The sequence below is a fragment of the Abrus precatorius genome, unplaced genomic scaffold (genome assembly GCF_003935025.1).
Source record: "Abrus precatorius isolate BTA unplaced genomic scaffold, Abrus_2018 Scaffold8, whole genome shotgun sequence".
Lineage (NCBI taxonomy): Eukaryota > Viridiplantae > Streptophyta > Magnoliopsida > Fabales > Fabaceae > Abrus > Abrus precatorius.
The window spans coordinates 1436051-1457484 of NW_020874428.1; the positions used below are offsets into that span (position 1 = coordinate 1436051).

Genomic DNA, 21434 nt, shown 5'->3' on the forward strand with positions numbered 1-21434 from the left:
AAAAATAAAATAAATAAAATATCGTATTTTTATAAGTAAAAATTAATTGAAAAAATAAAAGAAAATAAGTTGGGTCTCAAAAATCTCAAGTAAAAAAGTATTTTAATTTTTAAATTATTTTAGTAATTAGTTATTAAAAACATTTAAAAAACTAAATAAGTCCAAAACGAGTCTTTTCTTTTGTATGAAGAAAACTTGAATACCAAAATATGAGGTAAAATATTCGTTCACAACGGTTCTTAGTGGCAGAAGCCAGATAGATCCAAAAGATGGTAAGTCTTTTTTTTGTTTAAAAAATATAAATTTTTATAATTCAAAAGATATTTTTAGTGGTGAAAAAATTTTCAATACTTAAGATGACATTTTTTTGTGCTTTAAAAATGTTTTTTTTTCTTTTTTATAATATATATTTTTGTTATATTTAATTAAGCATAAAAATCACATCATTGGTGAGTATAAAATTAATAAATAAATTTGGAATTAAGCATGATAAAATTACATTATTATATTTAATTGTTTAGTATAAATTAGGACAACAATCAGCCAGTATAAAACTTAACAAATAAAATTTGGAAGTAAATGTAAAAGAAACTTTAATTGTTTACTGTAAAACTGGAGTAAGCATGATTAAAATATAAGGGTAAATATTAAAATAAAGCCAACAAAAATAAATGGAAAGACTAAACAGTATTGTAATAACGTGGATAAAAATGACATAAAGAGCAACAACATCAACCTTGTTATTGTGATGGCGAAGATGAAGGTGTAGGCAGCTTGATGATGAACTTGGTTTCAAGCTTAGTGTTAGTTTCCTTCATTTTAAAGAAAATTGATTACCATGGAATTGAAATTCTATCTCAAATCTTGAACAGAGAACATAAATAATAGATTCCGTTGAAATCATTTTGGATGTCTTCGTACCATATATCACCTTGAGCTTGTATCAAAATCATAAAATTAGCTTGTTCATGTTTATAGGGTTGATTTTAATAACATATCTTGGCCTTCTTTAAGACTTGTCCATCTTCTTGGTGCTTGACATTGATGAAACAATATGACCACTTCAAATAAGAAAAATGGCATTATTTCATGTTCACTCTGCCTCCACTGATTTTCTGATAATGAATCTTTAATTGATTGTGTGATACTTTTTACGTGAAGTCTTACCTAAAATGCATTTTAAAATTTAAATTTCTCTTCCCAGTTCTGGGTGGCTTTCTATGATACTGGTGACAGTGCAAACAGTATTGACTCATCTTTTTTACAATATTAATTTGGTGGTGCAGCACCTGTAATAATTTCCTGATCTTAAAAAGGACCAAGATTTTTCTGCTGTATCATCACTGGTTACTTTCCATCTGTTTAAAACATAATTTCATGGTAAAGTAGTTTTGTCGCAAATGTGAGAGAACAGAAAACATGTGATGAATTTCATGTGTGTCAAAATTGTATATATATTTATATTAACATTCTCCTGTGACTCTGTCTAATAAGTCAAACAAGCAACGTTTTATTCAACACAGAACATGCAAGTCGTAAAAAGTAACAGGACATTATTCCTAACACTAACGTAGGATCATACGATAAGTTACGTGAAACATTCACTTTGGAATTCTGAATTTTGAAGGGTTTACACGTGGTGATTGAATAGCAAGGCAAGTAACATTTTCCTTTTGTTACACACGTGGTTAAATGGCAATGCAAGGGATAAATATGAGGAAGGGTGAAGGTCGGCTACACGATGAAATAAACTAGTGTTTCAGGCCCCAAGCAAATAAAAGATTTTAAAGTCAATTGCATGGCAGGTAAATTTAATGTGATTAAGTTTTATGTGATTGCACCTTTCTTAAGGGTAAGAGTTATAGGATTAGGGTGGGTGAAGTAAATTAGAAATTTAAGCGAGAATTAAGAGGGGAAGGGTGCATGGCAGGTAGACTAACCAGAGGTAACTAGAATGTTAATTCTGAATGAGCGTTGTGTTTTTCTTCAACTTTGATACTTGTTTCTGCTTTTGTTATCGGGGTGAGAATAAGAAAGTGTAAGAAACTAAAGCTGAGAAGTACTTGGACTGAGAATTACACAATGAAATGAAGTCAATATTGGTGAGTTGGAGCTACATATACTCCCACGGTGTTGGGATGATGCTAATGCACTCCCCTTTGCTTATTATTTAGTTATGTGTCTCTTTTTCTGCTTCAACTTTGTTCTTTTTCAAAGAAAGTCTAAAAGGAGAGTACATCTACAATGAATCCTACGAGAAGACTTTCGATGAATTTTTAGAATCACTTGCATATACTCACTTTACTGGATAGGTATAGCGATGATTTTGGCTCTCACGATTCTCTTTGGCAGTTATGACTTGTGCAGGACGAGATTGAGTTTAAAAATATTTTTTATGTTTGAGGAATGATACCTCTTTAAGGAAGAAGTAATGAACCCTAAAATAAAGAACATATGCTATAAGTGTTATATGTGCTTTATACTCGTCTTTTTGACTCTTCTTTTAGTCGATTTTCTCATCTACCAGAGAAAGAAAGAGCAAGGAGTATTGAAAGCACACATGACATAAGTTGGATCCTGTGTATTCTTAATGTTTTTTTATCCCTTCTTCAAGATCCATTTGCTTTTATTTTTATTTTATTTTATTTATTTATTTATTTTGCAGTTTCGTTGTTACTTGAGCTCTCTGAAAGGTGTGAGCTCTGTGAAAGATGTGGTCAGTTCAGATGATCTTCCTCTCAATGTTCTTGGGGAGATCCTTTAACAAAGTAGAATTGTAAAATAGCTACATATTTTGTGATTAACATGGAAAATTTATTCCATTTGATGAATGTGAAGAAAGGATACTGTGATTAGAATTATTTATGCATTTTTTTTCCTCTTGCTTCACAAAATATTTGACTAACAACATTATAATTTCAGATAAGAATAACAAGAGAGAGACTTATAACAAAGGCAATTGATATGATTAAAGACGTTGTTGAAAGTAAAAATAAAGAAGTTAATAGTTATATCAGCATCTTTAATATTTCAATATGAATTTATTGTCCTATATGAATTGAAAAGATGATTCCTTATGATTACAGGACTACAAGAAATTTGTATGGTAAAAAATAGGTGTTCGTAACATCAACATGAAAAAAGTATGATTTATTTTATACCAAAATATACTAGATCAAATGAAAAACTTTAAAATGCGTACATGTTGATCTCTCTCGAGTAGTAAAATTTCTTCAATAAACTAATTCTCTTGTGTCAACTCCTTCTCTTGCTCAAAACTCTTTGATTGCGAAACAATGACCAGTAGAGAGAGAGGAAAGGACTTTATCCATCCCTTTATGTTTTTTTAATAGTAAAATGTAGCATTTTGTTTAAAATGCATAGTAATATACCTGTAACCAACTATTGGTGACCATTTTTACCAACTCTTGACGATAACCTAATATATTTGCTCTACCATTCTATAACCTTCGGTTTGTGTTTCCTCATCTTGTTGGTACATGTTGATACATTGACTAAGTCAATTGATTGAACTGACAACTCTGCACTTTCAACAATTGAATTTTTTATTTGTTCTCAAACAACAAATTATATATTATGTTGTTGTCTTATTATTAATATTCTTGGTGGTAGCAAAAAATATAATAATATCATTTATAAAAGAAATATTATCTATTTGACAAAATAGATTCCATAATCTTAATAATCAAATAATAATTTTTTTTTGTACATATTAGAAAACTCGTTAGTGTATGACCTTGTAAGTTTAATACTAAGTTGTTAATAAATTAATAATCATTAATTTACTAATCAAAGTTGGTGTCTAGAAGTACTCCTCAATGTCTAGATAATATGAAATAATATATTTTACTTAAAACTCATTACCTGTTAATGGATTCCTTTTTAAATTATCATTAATCCTACAAGTATTTAATTATATTTAATATCTATTCAACTAGTCCTCTAAAGCAATAGATGTCTAAAATTAAAATATAATAAATGACTTATTGATTACTATAATAATCTCATATCAAAGAAAATTTTATATTTTTTTAGAGAATTTTCTATTGATAATATAAGATAATATTAACCATAAAAAATTATAGGCTTAAGTCAATTCAATGACCACATTCATATATGCGTCATTTATATATGTAAATTAAAAAATGAGATATATTAATATTCATCTAATAAATACTATCACATATATATTGATCTGTCTAGATTATTAATGTCTTATTTATAATAATCTTGTGATTAAGAATAATTTAAATTAAATTGTAAGAGATATATTTCTTATTTTCATAATTTCTATTATGATAAGAAATCTTTAATTTAATAAGGATCTTTATTAAATAAACTATTATATCAAAATAATGTATATAGGATAAAGTAAGAAAATAACACTTTCTTACTATAATTGAAATGGAGTACATGATAAAGTTGGGTGTTTGGCATATGTAATTATTCCCAACACTTTGTAAGTTAATGAAGTTAGGATGCATTGAAAACAATGGAAATCATAGGCGCATAACACTGCAATTTAAGTGTTATACTAGGTGGATATGATACTTGAACAGTATGGAGAATAATTTCTTTATTTTACTTTTTTTTTAACGACATTAGTCTTTTCATTTATGAAGGTTACTTTTTTGCATTATTTTTTCTTTTTTTTTCACACTATTTAGTTTTTGTTTTCATTTTTTTTAAAATAACCTTAATTATGATAGTTTATTTTTGCTTTTTCTCAATTTCATCTCCTTCTAACTTAGAGTTGCTTGTTATTCTTACTACCAATCTTTATTTAGCATCATCTTTCATCATTAAAATTAAACTTATGACAGCTTTCTCCAACCACTAATGGTGTAATTTTAAAACTCCATCTTCCTATGTTACTAATCATCATACCATTGTCAAGTTTACCATGAAAGCACCGTTTTATACTCCTTCCTTTCATATCAAACCATCATTATTCATTTTTGTAGTTTTATACAGTGTCATTTTAGAACTTAATAACAATCAAAGTGGGTCCATGAAGCTAAAATAAATGAAGGCTTTGTTTGTTGTTAATGATTTTTTCCTTTTAATTTTTTTAATAAAGTCAAAGATTACATAATAACTATTAGAAAATGTACAATTTATTCATTCAACATTATTGATTTAATTTTTTATCTACATATATACGTAGAGTTTGAACTTGTTATGACACAAATGAAAAAAGATAATAGGAAGAAGCAGAAATATAAATATATTAACATGGTTCAATTAATATACTATGTCTACAGACATATTGAGAAATTTTTATTACTTTAATACGTGAATATAATGTACTATCTACTTGATAAAAAAAAATGTCTTTTTTGCTTTTAAATTTCATATGCATAATGACTGATAACTCACTATAACAACTTGTAATTCATCATTATAATCCATTAAAGTAATAATGACTTCAAGAGACGATAGAAAAACTAGGTTATATATAAATTCAAAACATCTTAATAATTCTTTACTTACGTTAAAATTCTCCTAAATCATTAACAATCAAAAAAATTTTTTTTATAGTAAAATTATTTCACATTTCTACTAGTTTCTTTTCTCATGCTTCTTATTCAGTAATTGTTAGACCTACAACATCTATATTAGAATCAAAGACTCTCCTCTTTAGTTATCTAAAGTGCATACCATCCTTCAACCATCGTCGTTAATCATAATTAGCTCTCATCAACTAGACATGTCACCCAATCTCAACATTGTTAGGAATGCTTTCATATGATAATCTCCTAACATGAATAACCTTCACATTATTGGGAAGACTTTTAAAATAATGATTCTTTCGCATGAATTCACCAGTAATTCCTTACACATGTCTTCAGCTAACCACTTAGATGTATCTTTTGCTTTGATATCACTTGTCATGACATATAAGGGGGCTAAAACACGAATATGATATCTTTCAACAGACCATGAGTAAATCATATAAACAAACTTGAATTCCCCATCCGATCTTAAAATATTAAGGCATTAGATTATAAGCTCATGTCACTTATATATTGCTCAACTTCTCATTTGTATCCAATTTATGACTATTTCACTCATACTTCTTAGCTCAACAATCTTTCTCTCAAGTATAAGTCTTTTTCATTAGGGATACTCCCCTTTTAATAGAAGCATATTGTTGAAGTTGGTTGAAATGAAGTATTTTAAAACGCTCACATGGCTCAAGATTGTAAAGAAAGAGAAAAATAAGTGTTATATATTTTTTGTAACAAATTACATCAATTAAAAATATTTTAAATCTATATTTAACTTTTTTTATACTCTTATTTTAGAGTGTTGTAAGGTGTATATAGATTATTGTTTATAAATTAGTTAAAATATTTGATAATTATATGTGTATATTTTATTGTTCGTATTTTAATTTTTTAATATTTTAACTTATGTATAATTTTTAGTTCTCTTACTTTTAGATGTTCATATTCAATGTTTTATTTTTTTATATTAAAATTAAGTCTATCATATCATATTTTATATAATAATGCCTAATAAAAATATAATAAAGTATGACATAACACTAATTGTTTGAATCAATAAAAGAAAAATGTATAACAACAATAATAAATAATGAAAATATTTTTATTTTTATTTAAATATTTCTTTTATGTTTTTCCTTTATCTTTTTAAATAAATCATATTTTTATTAACCAAATATGTGTTGAAGACTTAATTTTATCAACTAAAAAAGTAAACTTTTAATTTCAAATCTTAAAATTAAATTTACACATATAATATAGTATCTTTTTTTATTAACAATATATTAATATTATGATAATTAAATGTAAACATCAAGAAGAAAACAATAAAGATCAAAATCACACACGGACTATGAGGAACAAAAATGTAATAAATAAATAAAATTATTAATATATTAAAAAAATACTCCATAATTAAAAGCAAAAGGTAAGAGTTTTAACAATTGTAAATGACGATTCATGATCAACAGCTGTAAAATACTAGTGTCTCGAGGAAAAGGATAAAAAAAAACGATGAATTTAACCGCTATTCTTATCCAAATACATGAATTTTATATTTGAAACAAATTGACTTATTGGGGTGACCGCTGCCACCGAACAAAGGTTGTCGCACGCGAATTCCTCGCTCTTTGTATCGCCCACTTATATGTGTGTCTGAGACAGGGGATCTTGAATTCCGTGCTCAACGTTTGTATCTTTGAAGTGATTCAGAGATCTCCTTCAGGCACGTCATTTTTAATTCCATTCTCTGTTTGTTTCATAAATTAAAATAAAGAAAAACGTTTTTTCCTCTGCTCGTTATTATTGTCTGAATTCGCGTCTTGCAGGGCACTATGGCTGCCACGCTGAAACAAATGGCTTTGATTGTATCAGCGTTCGGCGTTGTGTCTTTCATTTTGGGCGTTGTTGCTGAAAACAAGAAGGTAATTAGCCTAACATGAGGAATCCTAAATCACAATTTGTAATAATCATTCCAATTTGAAGGATGAGATGTGCATTTGAAAATTGTTATATTCCTGCTTTTGGATAAGGTTGTGCTTGTTTGATAAGGTGGGAAGTAATTTTTATTTGCATTATGTGTTTATCTACCCATTAAAATTTCTGTAGAAACTATATCTAGCAGCTTGGAATTACATAAAAATTCATATCGGTTCAAGCCTGAAATTAAATAAGAATTTATGCCCGTTGAAGAATCCAACCACACTCCACATTTTGGCCTCTCAATTGCATTAAGGATAAGAATTGAAAATAGTGTATTTCATATACGAGATAATCTAATGAATTCATTATATCACATGATGCACATTTGTCAACTTCTTGTGTCTGTTGTATAAATTATGTTTGTTCTTTAATACGTTCAATATGGTTTCTTTTTGAAGCTTGTTGTTGATGAATAATTATATCTTGACATCTTTGTTTTGGGTGTGAGGTGGGTGGAGGAAAGAGAGAGACATGAAAGAAAAGGAAAAACAAAAAGAAGAAAGTAAGAGAAGTGATTGGTGACATTATAAAAGAGGCAGAGAGAGAGAGATAAAAAGGACTGTGGAGAATGAATGTAAGGAAAAATGAGGATAACAAAATTGATTGTCTTACATGTTATGCGTTGGCTGGTGCATTGATTCCACAAATGTGTGCATGCACACACATACAAAAGACATAAATATATTTTCATTTTTACAGCCTGCAGCTGGAACACCTGTGCGTGGTGGAGATGGTGTCTCTGTCACCTGCAAGTACCCATCTGATCCAACTGTTGTGTTGGGGTATCTTTCTGTAGCATTTCTTGTTGCATCCACCGTGGCTGGGTACCTGTCTCTGTTTTATCCTTACAAAGGAAAGTCTGTTCCACAAGGGGTTCTGTTTAAACACTCCACTTTCACGTTGTTCTTCAACATTGCATTGTAAGTACTGTTCCTTCCTTATACTATTATCCAATTCTTATGATTAATTATTTTATTATTCCTTTTCCTTGTTTGTGGCAAATAGATATTGATTGTCTTAGGAATTGATTCTTGTAATTTTCTTTGATATTAAATATCTGGATCTTTGTTCTCCATTTTGAAAGGCTGTAGCTGTTCCAATTTTTATATGAGCAAGTCCAGTAACAATTTAACATGCTTCTTCTATGTGCCGTAGATAGTGTGACTTGGCTTTATAATTTTTCAGCCTCTACTGGTTAATGTGATTTTGCATTTAAATGGGCCTTACATTTAGTTGATTGAAATGCAAAACACTTATTATTAGTATTACTGTCAAATTGAGTTTCGTATTGATCTCTGCTACATTGTTCTGATTTCTGATGAATGACTTTTGTTCTGTGCAAAGGTTTATCACTGGATTAGCTGCAGCTATGCTGTTATGGCCAACGATTACCCAACAGCTTCACATAACTAACAATGTACATCGTGATATCAACTATGAATGTCCTACAGCTAAAACTGGTCTCCTGGGAGGTGGTGCCTTTTTATCCCTTGATTCATCTCTCCTTTGGTTGATTGCTCTTATGTTAGCTGACAATGCTCGGGAGGACTTTTTCGAAGAAGAAGGTGATAATGGTGAATTTGGTAAAGCTTCCTCTGATGCTTATGATGTTGATGTAGGAGTGAAGAGAAGTGCATGAAATGTGTTACTCAAAGTAGAAAATAAATGTTACTCATGTACTTCTGTAATTTCCTTTTAATCACGCTGAACAATTATTTGAATGTACATAATTTTATTGCTTGTTCTCTAAGCAGTACTGCAGTAACATATAGCTGTTTATCAAGAGGATTCCTTGTCAATGAATTTCTCTTCTTTTATTCCTTGATTTTGAACATTTTTATTTCTTGACTACCTTGTGATGGCGTGGATATTTTTTTGCCTCCTGAAATGTTTATAGTTTTCAGCGACTGGGTTTACCTACGACAATCACTGGAACTGAAGTTCTGGTACTCTTATTCTGTAGGCTAATAATGATGGATATTCTATTCTAGTGTTTTTTTCAGCTTACTACGATAATTATATTGAAATTAACTTTAATCCAGAAGATACCACACAAATATTATACAGACATGCATATTTGGTTTAGCTGAAAGGAGGGGGCGACAAACACAGTGATTAAGCGTATTACAGTGATATAAAGGTAGCGTATTTTAGAGAACTATATTTAAAAATAATAGATTAATATAAATTTAATATATCTTTTTTAATTTTATTTATAAGAAATAGACTATTTTTAGATGTTTTAATTACTAATTTTTTTATATTTATTTATTGAAAGATTTACATCATAAAATCTTTCACTGGTTAGTCATATAAGTAAATATATTCATTCATTTAATGTATGATTACTAAATTATTATAAGTATTTTTTAAATATATTATAAATTGATGATATATAATTACTTTATATTGGTCTTAAAAACTTATATATTTATTTATTATTAAAAAATAGAAGAAATAAATAATTATTTATTTATTGATTTGCATGACGTATAACTTTATTATTTAAAAATAAAAAATTGTTTTTTTTCTTCAACTTTTTTCAAACATTTCTTAAGAATATATTAAAAGGGTTTAGTTCATCTTAATCTTTAGATTGAGTTTAATCATATAAAATAGTTTTTTTATTAAAAATATATTTATTATATTGAAAATGTTAAAATGTAATAAATATTTTTTAATATTATTTTATTATATTAATTGCTTAAATTTAATCCTAAGACTTAAGTTAAAAAAATTTCATGTTAAAAAGAGTTTGTAAATATATTGTCAGCATTTTATATACATGGATAAAAACATACAAAGGGATTCAAGTTAAATACATGTACTGTTAGCATTACTATAGAATGTTTTGAAGGTATTAGTTAAGAAATTTTGTATTAAAAACTACAATAGGAATATATTAACAACATTAATGTTATATTTTCTTAGACAATTTTGTTATTTTAAATTCTGTAAATAATGTTTATGTTTGTATTTGTTTTTTAAAAGAAGGGATCATAGAGTCAACAGACTGGAATTGGCGGTTTGACTTGAATCCAGCACGAGTGGAGCATGAAAAGGATTTTGAAATCTGGCAACTGATTCAGGTTAGTTGAAACTGTTATAACCGAATATAATTGCTGTTGAGTATCGTAGAAGTGTATATATATTAGTAACAGTGCTCTTTTGCTATTTCATATGCACTCATCTTCTCTCTCTCTATCAATCTTTCTTCTATGCTCTTCTTTCTGAGTTCTCTCTTTTTGCTCTTCATCTGTTCTTCTTGTTCTTCTGGTAACTGAAACAGTGAAAGTGAATGTTGGCGAAAATGTCTCAAGCGAGCAAAAACCACGGAATTCGTCCATGGAATCCACCTAGTGTAGGTGTAGAGACGGAGTTCACGTACAACTTGCAAAAAGCCCTCGACTATAATCTTGATGTTGGAGGCTTCAGTTTCGTTCTCACTCCTCTGGTTCGTCTTTTCAACCTCTTTTTTCTTCATATTTAATTCGAGAAATTCAAGGTTTAGTCAATGGAATCGTCGTAGAATATGCATTTAACTACATTTCTAACCATTTTCTTTGAAGAATGTTTTTGCTCGTAGGATTTGGACACGTCGAACTCTGTTACGATAACAATAGAGTAAAATTTAGGCTTAAGTTGTTTGAAGAAAAATAACTCGTTATTTCTTGCGATGCTTTTTCAATCTTGAAGACTACATTTTTTCAATAGGTGAAAATTTTCATGAACAATGTATAAATTTTTGGAAAATAAATGCAATTTGTTAGGAAAGGATCCTTTTATTTTTTTAGTGTAAATGGTGTTGTTTAGCGATTCAGGTACATTGTGATTATCGGCCAAGTGTAGCACAGTCGCTACCTGATGTTGTGGCAATGCGGCTTCTGCCGTATGGTTCGTCAGACTTCAGCGTGAACCCAGAAGAATGGCATAAACATATAATAGGTAAGGGTGACTGGATGATTTTTTTATTTTTTTTTTGTGGTGCGGAACCTGATGCCTTTTTCTTGTCATGAATTTGGATATTTGCATGATGAAAAATTGGGGCGCAACAAAAAAATAGGCGTTGTGCTCAAATCGAGTATCAAATTTTGCACTGAAATGACAGCAGTTTATCGGTTATTCGGAAATAACCAATAAACTGCGGTCAAATTTAATGGGACGGAGTGGATTCCAATTTCTATTCTTATCTTTGGTCCCGTGGCCTCTACGGTTAGTGGTTGGAATGGAGAGCATTGTTATGTTGATTGGTTGGGTTATGTTTTTTACATTTTAGCCATTCGTGATAGTTAATTATTCACACACATGAAACTTGTGACGTTTGTATTTTGAAAAAATTGTTAAATAATTACTATCTCTGTTCAATTCTTGAATAACCTCCGTTTATGAATACATTTAGTTTTCTAAAGAATGTAAGACCTTCATACATGCTGATTGTTGAATTTGTTAACTACATGATGACCCTAATTTTTTGTTCTTTCGTGTTTGTTATATTCTTTTGATTGTGAATATTCTATTCTCTTTTGATAATCTTGCCCGATTTGCAGCTGTGTTAAGCTTCTCATATGATTTATTACACGTCTTCAGGAAAAATTAGCTCATGGATAGACTTGGATTCAGAGAATGAAAGCCTCAGGGTAGATTCTGAAGCTAGTCTCAAACAAGAAATATATTGGGCCTCTTATCTCTCTTTACAGGTGCTCTTTGATATCACCAAAGTAGTAGCAAATGAGATCTTTATTCCTCTCATTGGTTTTAGTTGTTGAAATGAGTAATTTTACACGTGTATTCGTTCAGTTTGAAACTGCTGTTTATTTTACACATTTTTATTGCTTGATTTTAAATTTCCTAGGCTGAAAGCATTGGATTTAGGAGTTGATTATTGGTTAGGAAATTTATTTTGGGCATAAGCTACCAATCTATTGAAGGAACGATAACTGATAAATTTGTGTGAATACATTCTTTCACTCGATAATCCCCGTGAGTTATCCTCATCGTATTTTTAACCACTGACATCTGACTCATATACTTTCCGCTTCTCTAGTGAAGATACATATATTGCTGTTGTAAACTTTTCCACCAAGAGCATGCTGTTTGGTTTTATATATAAAGTCGCATCATGTTTGTTATTAGACTACATTATTATCTCATACTCTGATCAGTAGTCGCCAACAAAAAGAAATATTTTATTTATTGTAAACTGCACATGGTTTTTCTGATTTCATAGTGCGCTGCAGGGTTGCCTTCTTCCAACACCTAAGGGAACTTCCTGTGTTAACTATGCTAGGTGTGTGAAACAAATATTACAGGGCCTAGAGAGCAACATGGAGGTGACACTTTAAGTTCTGTTTTATGACTGAACGCTTGTCCTCCATGAATGTCATTTAAACATTCTTATACTTGTTTCTGATTCTGTAACTCTCCAATGAAGTTGTGGCTTAGGATTCCATTTGGGATGGCTGATGATGGCTGTACAGCAAGCTCCCCTACTTGGGTAAGAGTGCTAAAATCAATATAAAGTAACAATACCTCCCAACCCGCCCGCCCCTGAAAATTGCACATGCACTTTTCTTCTCAAATGTGAATTTCAAGCTAGTTTCGTAATTATCTGATACTCTTCATGAAACGACACTCTTCTGAGTTCTGACTGAAACAACCCTCGCTGTTGTAAAGTCAAAGCTACCGAATAGTGACCAGTGAGTTTTTGGTCTGATATTCATCTTGACAATACACGCGAGATTCATACGGTGTTTATGTTATTTTTTTTATGTTCATTTTCAATTTTCATATAACATTGTTGAGTATCGGAGTATTGAGGGGTTGATTCTGAAGTCATAAAAATTCAAGTTTTTTATGTAAATGAAAAAATGATAGCAGGTTTAATTTATTCTCAGTCACCTTTCTAATCTTGATTTCCAGGTCCATTCTTGGAAAATATGGAATTCGTTTCGTCAGCTCTGTGACCACCATAGTCAATTAAGGGTTGCCGTAGATATTTAGTGAGTGCTTTGGAATTCGTGTTTGATCTATTACACTATGTACCTTGATATTGCATTTGTTCCTTGACTATGATCGCTCAAATATCTCAATAGCTGCACAAAATCTTTATTAATTTTCCCTAGCACGAAAATTGTTCTTGTTATTAGTCGACCCCTGCCTCCAGGAAACTCGTATAAACGTTGGTATGGGGAGCCTGTCGTTGCAGCTATAATAGATTCAGAAGTAAGATTTATAATGCACTTATACCAGTTCATGATGCTGATTCTTGTGTAGTTCATGATGGTTTTGATTTAACTTTTGCAAGATCTTTTATACCAACAATCGTGCTCGTAGTTATAAGAATACTAAGTGTCTCTCAACGCGTCATCGGAAGTTGATTTCTGATTTGATTGACCATTCTATACAGGTATACATCTAAAATCCTTATACTAGTCTGTGTTGGATGACAAAATAATGCTAGCCATAAATAAAATATCGCAGAAATGTCATTCTCAGAAAAAATAGTTTTTTACAAACTCTGAACTCTGTATACCAATAGTCATTTTTCTTTTGCTCTCTTCTCCATCAATTTAATTCCGCGGAACACAGCCTTTTCAATCTTACAATTCATATTTGGACAGTGGATCGACCCAATTAGCATTTTATCTAGATACTGAATAAAGATACTGAATGTCTAGATCATTATATCTGATATACAAGTTCAACCCAATAAGACTTCAGAAGACACTAAGGGTCTTGATTCCGCTGCAGGTAAGTTTCTTTTCTTGTTTTATTCATTTTTCTTCTAAAGTCAGGACACGAGTTTCATTTATAATTATTTTTTAAAACATAAATTCATGTACGTTTTTGAGTGTAATGTTATTTTTTAGATAAAATTGCACATCCTTTGCGGCCTTGTCTGGACCATATTGGTTACCTATGCGAACAAATGAATCCTCTTGATGAACCACAAAGTTTCGAGGTATTTGATGTCTGTGCACATGTCAAATAGAAAGGTATATTATTGTGACATTATCTCCAATTATCTTCTTCTTGACCCTTCAAACGTTGCTGTTTTGTCAGTATTGTGTCAGGGATATTTCACTGCCACCCTCGCTAGTAAGTATTCTCTGTCCCTTGTTTTGTATTTTCCCCTTGTCATTCCCGATCTGGATCTCTCCAGTTTTGTATTTTTTGCATTTCCATTTCGCTCAAGCTAACCTTACCTATTCTTCTTCTCCACCTTTCGAACCCACCCCTTCGACCTTTCCTTCTTCACCTCCTTCTCAATCCAATCCATCATGTAATCTGAACCCCACTCTCCAACTACAACAACCTCATTGCTGCCGCTTAGCCCTTTCCCATTCTTCCTCTGCGTCTCACCTTCAAACGATTGCTCTCTGTTTCCTATTCCGATCCCCCATCGCTTTCCACTTCTCTTGATGTCGTTGTGGATGTGGGGGGTCCTGCGGCGGAGAAAAAGGGTGTTGAGGTTGTGAGCGAATGGACATACACATGAGAATTGATTTGCGAGAAGCTTTTATTAATTAATTATTGAATAAACTCTCAATTAGTTCCTAAAAATTGTAAATATTGGATAATGATTTATCTAATGATTTTTATCATAATTGTGATAATATCTTCTGTTAAATGACAATGAGATTCGAGTTGTTAAAATGCTGTCATTTCACATTTGCAGTATAATATAACTTATTTTTATTGCTGTTGTTGATATCATTGCTGATTTTCTTTTATTTTGTCACTCATAACATTCTTAGCTATTATTGTTATTGAACTTGTCACTGTAGCTTTTGCTATTTGTTGTTGTTGTTTTTCACTCTTCATTGTCTTTTTTGTATTCTCCTGGAAGTCTTATTTGTTGATAAACCTATGGTAAGATGAAGTCATGGTGATAGTGGAGACGGTGGAGTTTGAGGGGATCTCAACCTAGATGCATACCTCTTAGCGAGTCATTTATAACATCAAAGTTCAAATCTACATATGAAGTTTGTCGTTAGGAGTTTTTGTTCACCATAAAAAAAAAGGGTATGATGGGGCAGCAAATGGCTGGGTCCACCGATGATTGCTATTGAGACTATTAAGATTTCACCAAAGAGATTGCTACCAGCGAACTAAAGACAAGATGTAGTCCTCGTGGTGAAACTCATGACTAAATTATTCGACACTCATAATTTTAAAAATCAATTTGAAATTTATTACTCATTAATTATTCGAACTCATTGTTGTGAAAGATACCTATGAGGAATAACATATAAAAAGAAAAGTAAAAGTTTGAATAAAAAATCATATTTAAAACGTATATATAGATATATATATTAATGAATATAATAAAGAATATTCAATATTTTTATTAACTACGTTTTTAATTCCTTTGTGTCACTGACTTGTTTACATAGACAGAAAAATTATTGTTATTTCAATGTCTCCAGTCAAGAATATATGTGGTTTTAAAATAATAATTAGCTTTTCTTTTTTTTTGGGTTTGTATATGTTTTTTTTTAATAATAAATAAGACAATATTTCCTTTTTGATCTGAGTGTTAGTAGCACTCTAAAAAGTATTGAAAAGAGTGTTGCTATTCTTTGATGCAAAAGAAATAACTTTTAACACTACAAACTTTTTTGTATTGCTTTTTTGAAATTTTGTGCAGCCTACTAAGATTTATTCAGAGGCCCTGGTCTGTGACAAATATGAGAAAGATCATAAGAAATATAGTCAGGTGTGCCAATACCCTTAATGAAATAGCTTGGAATGCTTACCTCTTGCGTGGTGTAGAAGCAGAGCGTGATAAAATTTACGAATGCCATCTTTCTTTTTTTGGTAGTACGAAAGTGCAATTCGTCAAGCATTGCTGGACAGGTTTCCTAAGCAAAAGGCATCTAAGATTCCCGCGGTAAAAAAAAAAAGGCACATTTTAAAATTATTTTTTGTTATCTTTAAGCTTTGTAGCAGATCTAAAGGTTATTTTGTTGTTCGTCTGGCTAGGTATTGATTATTGCTGGTGCAGGGCGTGGGCCTCTTGTGAGGGCATCATTAAATGTGTGATCTTTGTACATGTGGATTGGATTTGGGTAATATCATATTCCTTGGAATAACTTTTGTCATCTTCATATGTACGTACGTAGGCTGCCAAAAAAACTGGGCGGGTGCTGAGAATTTATGCCTTGGAAAACAATCCAAATGTAGCTATGGCACTGAAGGTATGCTTTGGTTTTGGTCAAAAATGAGTGCAGAGAAAGTATAAACTATAATTTTTTAACTGTTTGATTGAAGATAAAAAAAATAGTAAAAAAAGAAATCAGGTGGGAGGGACTCCCTAAAAAAATAGTAAAAAGATCAAGTAAAATGAAAGAAACTTTCTTTTAATATTTTTTCATCCAACCTATAAAAGAGAAAATTAACATTCTTTTATTGTTTATTTTCTCTTTTTTTTTATTTTCTTTTTGCCCCTATTTCTTTCGGGCGTCCAAACTAATCATCAGTGGTGTATTCAATTTCGTACTTTCTACACACACACATACATTGCCTAATACAAAAGTAACTCATAGCTCTCCATCTCCTTTAAAAAGCTCTCTTTTTAGCATCAGTACAAGTTAGACTTAATTGTCATATATTTGCTTGAATGTTTTGTTACATGTTTCAGCATTTGTCCAGCCCTATTGCCACGAATTCTTCAAGATGCTTTTCTTCTTTGTTCTATTACATATGTCTCTATGTATTTTTACGTGCTTACATGTTGGACAGTATTGCAAGTGTACTTCATCTTTGTCATTAATGTATTTCTATTACATCTTTGTTTTATTATACTATTGCAAGAATCTTTACTCTAAAAGATAAATTAATTTTGCTTTAACGCCGATCAATGTAACATTTTCAGTGGAGTTAATGGTCCATAATTACAAGAACGGAATTAATGGTTCATGTTATTTTGTTGTTTCGTTTTCACAAACGCCTGCCCAATATCATTTATGTTGTTTACGTGGATATATTTTCGAAAATTTTCCTGAAGACATAATGACTGTAATCTTGAAAAAGGATTCATTCTTTGAATAATCATAGATACATCATTTTATTTGTTGGAACAGGAATTAATTGAGTCAGAAGCATGGGAAAATATTGTCACTGTAATCACATGTAACGCCCGTTCCTGGGTTGCCCCTGTAAAAGCTGACATATTGGTATATTTGTACAATCATACTTGATCACTTGTTTAACTTTTATTCTTTATACTGTCTTGTCTGATTGCTGTTGTGGTGTTAAAATTAGGTTAGTGATTTGCTAGGTTCCTTTGGTGACAATGAGCTCTCTCCCGAGTGCATTGATGGACTTCAAAGGTTTCTAAAGAAAGATGGAATTTCAATACCTTCTTCGTATGTAAATTCCTTTCACTCAATATGTAATTGATTTATGGTCATTAAAGGGTTTTGTTGATTTTGCTAACTTTTTCGTTTTCTATTTGTAATATGAAGGTACATCAATTTCCGTTCTGCTAATTCAAGATAAATGACTAGTGTGCATGAGTTTACATATGAAGCTTTAGATAGTTGGTTATTGGAGCATTTTGGGAATTATTATTCTGAACATTTTCTAGATTCCTTTACTCATAATTCTCACACTTGCTTCGTTCACGGCACCCAGTTTGTGAAAAGCCTGAAAATAAATTGAAGTCAATAAATTGGCAACAAATTTTGGTGGTATCAGGAGCGTAGAATTTTTGGATGTACAGTTCTGTTAGCAAAAACAGAGTGCTCATAGGAGTCATTGCTTCATGGAATTAGAAGTCATTAGTCATTACAGAACGTTAGTGTTAAATTATTACAGTAACTTTCAGGTACACAAGTTTCCTCCAACCATTGACAGCTTCGAAGTTGTATAATAATGTATCTCACTCTCTCCATTGTCAATTTTTTTCTATACGCTCCTTCATCCATACAAATTTAGTACTTCAATTTATTAACTTTTAATGGTTTTCAGATTAAGAAGCTTAAAGATATATTATACTTTGACACTCCATATGAAGTGAAAATTCACAAAGTTTACCGGATTGCACCAACTCAGCAGGTGAGACCTTCAATCCATCCCCTGTTCTAATATTTGCGCTGTTCTACTATTCTGCTTGCGAAAATTGAAATTAAGTACTTTCTACTGAATTTGTATGGTTTTGATTCCACTTGATTAGGTTTTCTCCTTTCATCATCCAAAATGCCTTGATAAAGAAAGCAACCAGCGGTATAAGAAGCTGCATTTTGTGATACCTGATGACCTTGGCTCAGCAATGGTTCATGGTATGTATGGTCTTTCTTTATTTCCTTCATTTTGTATTCCTTTTAACTCTACCCATTTTCCCAGCCAATCGAAGTTTTTGCCCAGTGTTTGGAACCATGTCACTCCTAATATCACATCTAGCCCTCCAATGTCTAACATGTGATCGTCTACCTTCATTTCAGCTGTTGTCATCCATAGCAGAATTTGACAACATTGGCCTTTGTTGCTACCACATGCCCATCCCCTAACCTCAACCTTAGCTAGTGCGCTTTTTCCACCCTCAACCCAAGTGACTCTGCAATTTTAGGGGCCACAAAATTCTCATTAGCCCCACTAACTATCAATATTACCAAAGTAAGAGTTGTTGCGTAACCTGAATTTCCCGCATTTGTTCGCTAAACACTGTCTGTCGCTACACTTGTTCACGATAACAAATATACTCTGCTGAATTGTGGAAATGGGGCATTCGTACAAAGTAGTGTAGGATGTTGGTGTTGTACAAAAACGATGTTTTTCTCAGTCTTTTAGATTATTTCTATCAGCTTCTCTATTTTTGTATAGCAAGTCATCTGCATAACTTAGCCGTATTATAATCCTTTTGTGCTCTCTAATACTAGGATTTGCTGGCTACTTTGATGCAACTCTCTACAAGGATGTGCATCTTGGAATTGAACCTTCAACAGCGACCCCAACTGTTTTTACATGGTATTGGAAAATTCCTTTAAAAAGGAAAATAATGCAATAAAAAAGACAGTTTAGAATGAAATCATAAAAGTCCATCCAACTCGGTTCCTTATTCTGTTTTTCTTTTTTCCTGTAAGGTTTCCAATGTTTTTTCCATTAAAAACACCGATTTGTGTGGATGGTGGTTCTACCTTGGAAGTTCATTTCTGGCGCTGTTGTGATTCGACAAAGGTTGTTCTCGGTTTTTGTATCATTTGCTGCATTTTGTCTATAGACTCTTAGTTCTCTTATCCATTTCATATTATTGATTTCGACTTTTCGATTTCTTTGTGGAATCTGAAACAGATTTGGTATGAGTGGTGTATTACATCTCCTTTTACGTCCCAAATTCACAATTGTAATGGTCGCTCATACCGGGTGAACCTCTAGTGGATTTGCTCCTTGGAATATTGTACAATTCTTTTTGAGAAAACATGTTGTACAAAAACGATGTCGGGTATCATTTTTTTTGCCATTAATATCAATTTACAGTTTGTTTGTAAATTTTGCCGTGATTTTTGTTTGATATTGAGAGAAATGACCATAAAGAAAATGAAAAAAAAAAGGGTCAAAGTTAGAGATTGCAGCTTAATACTTTAAGGTTTGGTTGATGAATAAGAAAAGAAAATTCATAAAATAATTTTTTTCTATTTTATCCAATAGGCTTATTCAATCCCTTTTTCCTAATATAAATTTAATATTATGAGAGGTGTAAGTTGGAAATACACAATTTATAAGATAATGTGATGTATTTAATATGGTAATTTTATGTAGGTCTATTTCATCCCTTTTTTGAATATAAATTTTATATTGTGAGAGGTTTATGTTAAAAATTGAGAATTTATACAAGAATTTGATATATATAATTTATTATTTGTATAGACTAATAAAGTAGTTTTAATTGATTTAATATTTATTTTTGTTATAATTTATTTTTTATTGCAAAAAGATTTTTTAATATTTTTTAATGTAAAAAGGTATTTTGAATTAAATTAATTCTATATTGACCGCTTTTATTTTCAAAAGAGCTAGGACTAGGGTTAAAAAGTTGGAATGAGTCCTGATGAGAATCAAGGAAGGCTCATTAAAAACAAAGACTTGAAGACATTGGAAGAGTTTCAAGGACTAATGGCAAGGACAAAAAGAATAAATGGAGACTTAGAAAAGATTGTTGCTGTCTTATTTGAAAGGGAGCTCAATTTAGAGTTAAAAAAACTCAAGATAATTAATTACATATGCTTAGAGGATTTGAACTCTAACGAGTTTTATTAGGATTTAATTATTATGTTTAGTTTATTTATTTTAATATTAGTCATTACTTATTTTGAGTTTTTATTTAGGATAAAATCTTGTTATTTTATTTAGTTTATTTGAATTTAGGCTTGTTGGTACAAGAAACCCATTAGGGTTTGCATTAGTATTAGTTTACAAGCATTAGGCATATATAAGCTCTTGTAAACACACTTTTAATTAGTTTTGAATATAATTTGAGATTGAACACTCTTGTGAGAGCGTGTAACTCTAGGTTCTTGAGTGAGCCAATTTTCTTTGATCTTATCAAGAGGCCAAAACTCTTGTGACAATCGTTCCTTGGCTTATCAATCTTGCGATTGTGGCGCCATTTTTCATCTCTATTCTATTTTTACTTTTTATTAATTTTCTTCTTAGTTCAATTCTTATTTGTGTCGTAATAATTCTGTTTTTATTGTGTGAAATCTAATTCAAGATCATTTAATTCGGTGACACAGTTTGTGGTTGTAATCAAGTCCACAGAAAAGCTATGAGTTTAGGGTGGAAAGATGGGGCTAAGGGGAGCAAAGTGGGGAGAAAGAAGATGAAGGATGAGGAGAGGGTAGATGAAACTTTTGGGGAGAGGATACTAAAAGAGTTAGGGGAGAAAAAAGATGAAGGTTCGAAAAAAGGTGGATGAAAATT

General features: G+C 30.9%; 2 protein-coding genes across 2 annotated transcripts; both read left to right on the forward strand.

Moving 5' to 3' along the window:
• The first annotated feature begins 7084 nt into the window (after positions 1–7084).
• Positions 7085–9324, forward strand: LOC113847246. Its single transcript, XM_027476229.1, has 4 exons — positions 7085–7254; positions 7358–7453; positions 8211–8431; positions 8856–9324. Exons 2-4 carry the CDS (start codon positions 7364–7366, stop codon positions 9148–9150), a joined length of 606 nt encoding a protein of 201 aa, XP_027332030.1. The 5' UTR covers positions 7085–7254; positions 7358–7363; the 3' UTR covers positions 9151–9324.
• A 1497-nt stretch (positions 9325–10821) lies between these two features.
• Positions 10822–19905, forward strand: LOC113847793 (protein arginine N-methyltransferase 1.5-like). Its single transcript, XM_027477075.1, has 24 exons — positions 10822–10965; positions 11333–11456; positions 12099–12208; positions 12749–12841; positions 12943–13005; positions 13431–13510; positions 13658–13733; positions 13816–13917; positions 14189–14261; positions 14381–14472; positions 14585–14677; positions 14845–14982; positions 16162–16230; positions 16336–16404; positions 16497–16550; positions 16637–16711; positions 17597–17689; positions 17778–17881; positions 18343–18391; positions 18486–18572; positions 18691–18796; positions 19394–19481; positions 19598–19691; positions 19806–19905. The coding sequence occupies exons 1-24, from the start codon at positions 10822–10824 to the stop codon at positions 19887–19889; spliced, it is 2160 nt and encodes a 719-aa protein (XP_027332876.1). The 3' UTR covers positions 19890–19905.
• Positions 19906–21434: the final 1529 nt, after the last annotated feature.

What these genes read in the sequence shown, in the direction of transcription:
- LOC113847246 (XM_027476229.1), top strand. Translation starts at nt 7,364, where the DNA reads ATGGCTGCCACGCTGAAACAAATGGCTTTGATTGTATCAGCGTTCGGC. An exon ending in TTGTTGCTGAAAACAAGAAG is followed by an intron (nt 7,454 to 8,210) that starts GTAATTAGCCTA and finishes TCATTTTTACAG; the next exon opens with CCTGCAGCTGGAACACCTGT. An exon ending in TTGTTCTTCAACATTGCATT is followed by an intron (nt 8,432 to 8,855) that starts GTAAGTACTGTT and finishes TTCTGTGCAAAG; the next exon opens with GTTTATCACTGGATTAGCTG.
- LOC113847793 (XM_027477075.1), top strand. Translation starts at nt 10,822, where the DNA reads ATGTCTCAAGCGAGCAAAAACCACGGAATTCGTCCATGGAATCCACCT. An exon ending in ATGAACCACAAAGTTTCGAG is followed by an intron (nt 14,473 to 14,584) that starts GTATTTGATGTC and finishes GTATTGTGTCAG; the next exon opens with GGATATTTCACTGCCACCCT. An exon ending in GGAATTTCAATACCTTCTTC is followed by an intron (nt 17,882 to 18,342) that starts GTATGTAAATTC and finishes AGTAACTTTCAG; the next exon opens with GTACACAAGTTTCCTCCAAC.